Below are 7,827 nucleotides of genomic sequence, written 5' to 3' on the forward strand. Positions count from 1 at the left end.
ATCTCCATAAACGTGCTCAGGAGAAGAGTTGTGGTCTCAGTAGATTAGGGGTGGCTTGAAGCTGGAAGTTTCAGATGTCCTACCGAGAGGTAAATATTCGGTCAGAAATGATGTGGAAATTGTCTTTTTTTTTTTTTTTAATTCCTGGGCCCATAGAGGAAGCAGTCAGAAACTGCTAAATCCCATAGTTAGTGGAAGATTGTGCATCCGTGACCAAAACTTAGTCTCCAGTTAGTTAACACATCCCTTTCCTTTTAGTGTGCACACCCAGTGCCCAACTTTGTCCTACCAGGTGCTGTAAACTGCGGATTGAACACCATAATGCTGATAACCATCATCGTGGTAGCAAAGCTAGTAAATATCAGTTACAGACCACGTGTCCGGCATGTTCTGATCATAGTATGATCCTTGTTTTACTCCTCATTCAACTTCCATGATGGAGGTACCATCACTTTCGCTTTTACAGAGGAGGAAGAGAAGCCCAGAGAGGTTAAGAAAGGTATTCAAAGTCACACAGCTTCTGTGCGGCAAAGCTGGGATTTGAACCCAGGTGGTTTGATGTCTGAGGCCTCTTCCCTTATCTGTTAGCTTTACGCATAACCGCTGAATGAAGCAGGTGGACGCTCTTCCCGTTTCGCATGGTAGAATGCTCAAGTTCAAGAGAGCAAATAAGGAACAACCTTCCACCATCCGATTGTGTTGCTGTCCGCGCTCACTCACGGCTTTCTGGCGTGGGGATCATGGCCCGCGTTTCCTGTCAGTCCTAACGGTATTGTCTGCATACTTCGGCTTAGATGAATGCAATGATCGAGATCATACAAGTCTTTTTTTTTTTTTTTAATGGAGTCTAAAGTATTTTTGGAAGCTTCTAGAGTTGGGTCTTGGGGATTTCCTCTTGGCAGGTTTGTATCAGTTTATGCTTCCATCTGATTTCACCTGGTTTTGGTGACCTTCGGGTGTGCTTTTCGCAGTAAAGGCATTTTGTCGGCGGTCACTGTGTTGAAGCCTGGGGGTGGGGGGGGACATCTTCCTTCCCGTTCCCAGCGCATGTGGGCCCAGGCTTGGTGAACGCGTGGAGTCAGGCTGGTGAGGACTCCTGGGCAGCAAAATCTCAGAGCCCGACGTGCTGCTGTTAGGAAGGGCACATAGCCAGAGGTCAAGGACCTTTGTGTTCTGACATCATATGTTTAGGGCAGTTTAAACACTGGATACCGGGAAAAATAAGGGAGAGGTGGCCCCCGCGAGGGGATTTAGAGAAACTCCTATTTCACTGTTTCTACCTTGGAGGAAGGTGCCTTCCTATTGCACATAGAGAGTATCTGGCCTCCAAGCTTCAGATGGGACGTTAATGCGCCTTTCAGCTCTGAAATTCCTTTTACATGTTTTCACGTCTCTATCACCGTTCCCCGTAATAAGAGGGAGCGAGGATGAGCAGTGTTGGCGTTGACACGTGTGGCCAAAGAGGTGTCAGCTTCTGAGCTGACTTCGCTCTGCTTGCTTTCCTCAGGGACCTGATGCCGAGGACCCTGGAGGGGCAGATCACCATGGAGAAGACACCCAGTTACTTCGTCACCCGCGAAGCACCCGCGCGCATCTCGGCCATGTCCAAGGACACCAAGCTCATCGTGGTGGTGCGGGACCCGGTGACCCGAGCCATCTCGGACTACACGCAGACGCTGTCCAAGCGGCCCGACATCCCCACCTTCGAGAGCTTGACGTTCAAGAACCGCACGACGGGCCTCATCGACACGTCGTGGAGCGCCATCCAGATCGGCATCTACGCCAAGCACCTGGAGCACTGGCTGCATCACTTCCCCATCGGCCAGATGCTCTTCGTGAGCGGGGAGCGGCTCATCAGCGACCCGGCCGGCGAGCTGGGCCGCGTGCAGGACTTCCTGGGCCTCAAGAGGATCATCACCGACAAGCACTTCTACTTCAACAAGACCAAGGGCTTCCCCTGCCTGAAGAAGGCCGAGGGCAGCAGCAAGCCCCACTGCCTGGGCAAGACCAAGGGCAGGACCCACCCCGAGATCGACCGCGAGGTGGTGCGCAGGCTGCGCGAGTTCTATCGGCCGTTCAACTTGAAGTTCTACCAGATGACCGGCCAGGACTTCGGCTGGGATTGATCGACCCCGGGGCCGTGTGACTTACCACTCGGCTTATGTATCGAGAGAGGTTATATGTATGTAAAATGTACAGAAATCTATTTTATAATAATTTATTTTTAATTCATAAGCAATTAACTCACTCAGCTGCCTAGCCACACTCTTTAGAGAGTTAGTCTCATAATCTGTTAACATTCCAAAGTGTTTAATCTTTTCTTTTTCTCACGATTGATGGTGCTTCCATTCCCCCCCTCCCCGCCCCTACCCATTCTATTTAAAAAGAAGAAAAGCACAACTTGAGATTTTTGTTGTTACGGGTACGCAGCCTTCAGTCGCTGTCTGAGTTCACTTGCCATCTCCCTGTGTCTTGGGTCTTGTAGTCCAGCTGCCGTTCCTCCCTCCCTGCCCTCGTACCTCGTAGGAGCACCCAGCTGCCCCAGCAGCTCGGCTCCCTCAAGGTCATGTCTCATGTAGCAGCCTCCTGCCCGTGTGTCGACATTTCGAAGGACGTAGAGGCCAGACCACAGCGCTAGGCTTTCCGCCCCGAGTCTACTCAGCTCGCGGGGGAGTCACTACCTTTGTAGGGACACGCGCCTCTTCTCTGGAGTCTGCGTCCCAGGGTCCGTTTACTTCAGCTTATGATTTTGAGAGAGAGCCCTGCGTCCTCTTCTGCCCCGGTCCCTGGTTCTTGAAGCCGCTTGAAGCGTATGCAGATGTTATAGCCCCTCTTTCCCAGGTCACGTGTGTGAGATGCTTGGGTGCTGCTTTAGAACTAAAGACGACCTCTCCTTTGCACGAGTGCACCATGCTCGGTCCTCCAGGCAGACAGTTCTGCTCTGACACACCAAAGAATCCCCTAGGCTAGCAGAACCATCGGCACAAACCCGCGGGTGCCGGGTGTCCAGACCCAGAGGGCTCAGGTGCATCCCACGCCCTCAGAGCCCCCCAAGGTGTTGCTGGGTGCCGAGCCAGCCCATGTGGGGCACATCCCAGTGGTAGGCGGACCACCTCAGTGGGGAGAAAAGCCAAAATAGCACCAGAAGGACAGGCGGCCTGGCAGAAGAAGCAAGTTCCTGGCCCCCTGCTTGATGTCTGGAACTCGCCTCCTTGGAATTCCTAGCTCATCACAGACTGACTAACAGAGTCTGTCGCCAACAGCCAGACAGCGAGCAGCAGGAGTGGCTCTTGCACAGACAGGCTGGGGGAAGAAAGTTGTTGACTGGCGGCCGCCGAACCTAACAATTACGAAGATGTCCCTTGTTTGAGCTAGGTCCCAGGAGAAGGGTCTCCAGTATTGTCGCTGCTGATGCAGAATGCTCTCCCCTCCATCCCTCTCTGTTGAGAGAGCAGTTGGAGATTATTTTTGACGGCCAGCTTGTGGCATTCGGGGTCACCATATAGCAATATCACAGAATGAACATGTTCACTGTATCCTGTTTTCTAAACCAGAATGCTTCTACCATAGAAGAATTTTCATTTGAGTTATAGTTGCACCAAGGCTTATGTGGGAAGACGCACACATTGTCCAAATGGTTGGGGTGTGATATTTACAAAGACAATTTTTATTTTGAGTTATAGTTGCACCAAGTCTTATATGGGAAGACACATACATTGGCCAGATGGTTGGGGTGTGATATTTACAAAGACAAGAATTTTTATTTGAGTTATAAAGTTGCACCAAGGCTTATGTGGGAAGACACACACATTGTCCAAATGGTTGGGGTGTGATATTTACAAAGACAATTTTCATTTGAGTTATAGTTGCACCAAGGCTTATGTGGGAAGAAATACACATTGTCCAAATGGTCGGGGTGTGATATTTACGAAGACAAGAATTTTCATTTGAGTTATAGTTGCACCAAGGCTTATATGAGAAGAGACACACATTGTCCAAATAGTTGGGGTGTGATATTTATGAAGACAAGAATTTTCATTTGAGTTATAGTTGCACCAAGGCTTATGTGGGAAGACATACACATTGTCCAAATCGTTGGGGTGTGATATTTACGAAGACACTCTTGTACGTTGGATGGGATAGAACTTGCCCCGTTGAGCAAGAAAATTTGTATGAAAAGAGAGAGAAATAATTCATCTTTCAAAACTGATCACGATGTCACCGGTCCTTGAGTGATGTCGTTTGGTAATTGGTTTGTATTCGCCCACAAGTTTGAGCCCAGGAATAGCTTGCTCACACTGAGCAGCAAAACAATCAGGATCATCGTGTAGGTTCTGGGCAGGAGGATGGGCACTGGGGCTCCGTGCATTATTCCCCAGATGCTCTGTTCATTTCAGAGCTTAATGACTGCCTCTACCAAGTAGTACAGAAGCTGCCTTTAGGGGAATACCATAATCCTAGCACGGTTCTCCCTTCTTGCTGCTTGGGCGTCCAGACATCTGCATAAGGGTGCTCTAAGGGGTTGTACGTTTTTGCGGTCAGAAAGCTCATTTGTAATAAAACGGAGAATGCCTCTTTCCAGTTACAACGTAACATCGCTTAAAGTAAAAGCCAGGATCCACGACCTCCACGGAACCCTGCGCCGACCACTTTCTGGCCACTTTTCGTGCCGTGATATGGCTCGTGATGTAGAATTGCAGAAAAAGCGCAGTGAAGGGTGTGCGACAAGGCAGTAGGAAAACATGCGTGCGTTTTTCCTTCCCTTCGGGTCCCTGTTGTCTTTCTAAGCTGGACAGTTTTGATTAAGTTGTTTATCCCCTGCCTTACAACTGAAACAGGAAATCTCCAGATAGAAGGAGGGTCACTGAGTCATGAACACTGGAGTCAAGATTCTATTCTGGGTCAAATCCTCGAATCCAAACAGATGTTGATAATTGGCAAGGACAGACTAGAGTACGTTTTCCTGTAGAAGATAAATAAATGAAAACTTCCATGCATCTCTTCATAGGGGTCTGATAGCTTACAGTTCCCGACCCCCGCAGAAGGGGCATCTGCCCCACGGTTACACCCCGTCATGTGATAGTTATTATTGAGCCGGGGCGCATATGTCCTCCCGCAGAAGTTAAGCAACACGTACAATTCAGCCTTGAGTTTCTTCCTGTTCTAGCAATCTCCAAGGCCACCAGCTCAAGTTCTTAGCTGCTAGAAGACAAACACCGGTTTGTGTTTTGGCACTTTGTCCCTATGCACGCTTTGGGTTTTTTCCAGTTTACAGGGAAAACTGATAATTCACTGGGGGTACTTTATTCCTCTCCGTTTCATTTGCTTGTTAAAAAGATTAACAAACAAAAAAAAGAAATTGGAGGTTTTTATTGTCCCTGTCTACCCCATGCTTGCTTTGAGGTGTTTGGTAACTTGGGAGGTGGTACCTGGAAAGGTATTTAGGTATAGTGACTGCATAATAAATACTTGGATGACGGAGGAAGAGACATTGTCTTTTTCACAGGATTCTCTTTGGAAGTCATTTTGAGTGACAGATACATTTTAGGCCTTTGGAGAAACAGTTTCAGATCCTGCCAGGATATTTACATAAGAAAGGAAAATGGAAGGTTCCAGTAGACTAGAAATACTTAGCATGTATCTCAAACGCTGACACAGACGTCCGTGTCATTTTTCTTTTTCAGTTTCTCAAGAAGGATGGTCAATTAAACTGAAAGGTGTGGTTAGATGTTTTTTTTTCACTTTTGTAACATTAATTTATGACTGAGTTCATTCAGCCCAGTAATCTGAAATACGGTGCAAATTCTAGCCGTGTGTCTTCTATAACCTGGATGTTAGAATAGCCAATATGTACAAAAAGAATTAAAACAAGTATTTTGTCCTATGTATAACACAAATTAATTTTACACAGAGAAAGATGTTTCTAGGAAAAAGAAATTCTGGTAATTCATACTATTTCTTTGTATGAACAAATAAAATCTATTTTACCAACTTGTGGGTGCTCTTCTGTTTTGTTGTGTGTTGCGGATGGACAAGGGGTGCTGTCTGAGTCTAACTGATCACATGCCTGTGTGCACACAGGCAGTCATTCTGAGGAGGGCAGGCTGATCTTGCAGATTTCAAAATGTAACTAACCTGCAGATATTCAGGGCAATTTTTTGTAAAGGACTCTGAAGGCTATGAGATCAGTGGGAAGGCCCCTACCCCCTTGGAGGACCGTGCAAAGAACTTCCAAGAACACCAAGGTCACCATATCCTGCAGGCTTTCCGTGCCTCAGGCTCTAGCCTGGCTGGTGGCGGGAGCTGCCCTGTGCGGGGTGTACAAGTATGACCAAGCAGAGCATTGATAGCTGGGCTATTTGGATAATGGTAACATTCTCATCTCACATAAACAGTTGTATGGAGACTCTTATCCTTGAGACATAGTTGAAAAGTGTTTAGACAAGACGATGTTTCCATGTCTATAGCCCACAGCAAGAGATCTTCTGTTTCTTTTGATGGGACACACTCTCTGTACGATGATTATTTACTCTTTTAAGATTTATTTATTTGACAGAGAGTGCACGAGTGGGGAGGAGAGGGACACGGGGAGGGAGAAGCAGGCTCCCAGACTAGATCCCAGGACCTTGGGATCATGACCTGCACCGAAGGCAGACGTTTAATCGACTGAGCCACCCAGGCACCCTGATTATTTACTATCATAAACATTTGATTCATTCTTGAGTTTTCCTTAATTTTTGTTTTCAATTTTCCGTTGAGATTTATTTTAATTTGGTATATCTTTGGTTGAGGTTTAGAGTAGCTGACACCAAATTGATCGATTAAGGCTCAAACCCGAGAGTTCCGACTTCATATTTTTGAAACCACTCCATTGAGGTATGATTGGCTTACAAAAAGTTTGCATGTTTAATGTATATAACCCAATGAGTTTCATGGTAAGAGTTCACTCATAAAATCATCAGCACTCTCAGTGCCATAAATATATCCACCTGTTCCAAAAATTTCCTCCTGCCATCTTATTTTTTTTGTGACAAGAACATTTCACCTAAGATCCACCCTCTCAGCAAACTTAAGTATTTAGTGTTGGTAACTCTAGGCACTAGGGTATACATTGTCCCTGGGACTTAATTCATCCTGTATAACTAGAACTTTGATTTTGCTTAATTTAAAAAGGGCATCTATTACAATCTTAGGTGAAAAGCCATTATTTCTTGCCATAAAGAGGAGGTAATCAAAAAAAGTAAGTACAATGAAAATAAATCCTTGCTAGTAATTTCTAGCTAGATGTAACTCAAGCCAGGTTTGCCGTAGGCTCTCACCCACTGCTCCTGGCGATGGTCACTCCTGGCAAAGACTAGCACTTAGCAAATTACCATCTTGCCTTGAAGGGTGGAGAAGAATCGAAGAGGGTATGAGTTACCCAGTGCTACTTGGTGTTGAGTCCATGAATGCCTAAAATGGGAGCACCCCCCCCCAAATCCTCTCCGGTGGTACTCTGGGTTTTCTCGCATTTTGGAAAACACTGTGATTCACACCAAGAAAACATCTTGCACAGAGGCCCAGAGTTGGAAGTCAGCCTAGTATTCTGGGAAGGCCGTGAAAAAAACACCCCACCCAAGCGAAGGACTCTAGCGGGTCAGGGGGGAAACAAATCATTAACATTTGGTTTTCAACAGCCAGCATCCTTATGGAGAACAGTTCCCTCAAACCTAGGTATATGCCACTATCTGAAGTGTGTGTGAGCCTTGAATGTCGACCTGACTTTATATCCATCCCACTGATTTTCTGCTTTTTCTACAGAAAGGTAATAAAATGGACCTAAAATCT

At 46.6% G+C, this 7,827-nt stretch overlaps 1 protein-coding gene across 1 annotated transcript in view; it reads left to right on the forward strand.

Annotated features, from left to right (window-relative positions):
- The window catches only part of LOC118537380 (heparan sulfate glucosamine 3-O-sulfotransferase 3B1), a 39,265-nt gene extending 33,283 nt beyond the window's left edge, over positions 1-5,982 (forward strand). The window contains exon 2 of the mRNA XM_036094738.2: positions 1,508-5,982. Coding sequence (XP_035950631.1) covers positions 1,508-2,126 — 619 coding nt within the window. The 3' untranslated portion in view covers positions 2,127-5,982. The remainder of the gene's footprint in view (positions 1-1,507) is intronic.
- The last annotated feature ends 1,845 nt before the right edge of the window (positions 5,983-7,827 follow it).

The sequence above is a fragment of the Halichoerus grypus genome, chromosome 2 (assembly GCF_964656455.1).
Source record: "Halichoerus grypus chromosome 2, mHalGry1.hap1.1, whole genome shotgun sequence".
Classification (NCBI taxonomy): domain Eukaryota; kingdom Metazoa; phylum Chordata; class Mammalia; order Carnivora; family Phocidae; genus Halichoerus; species Halichoerus grypus.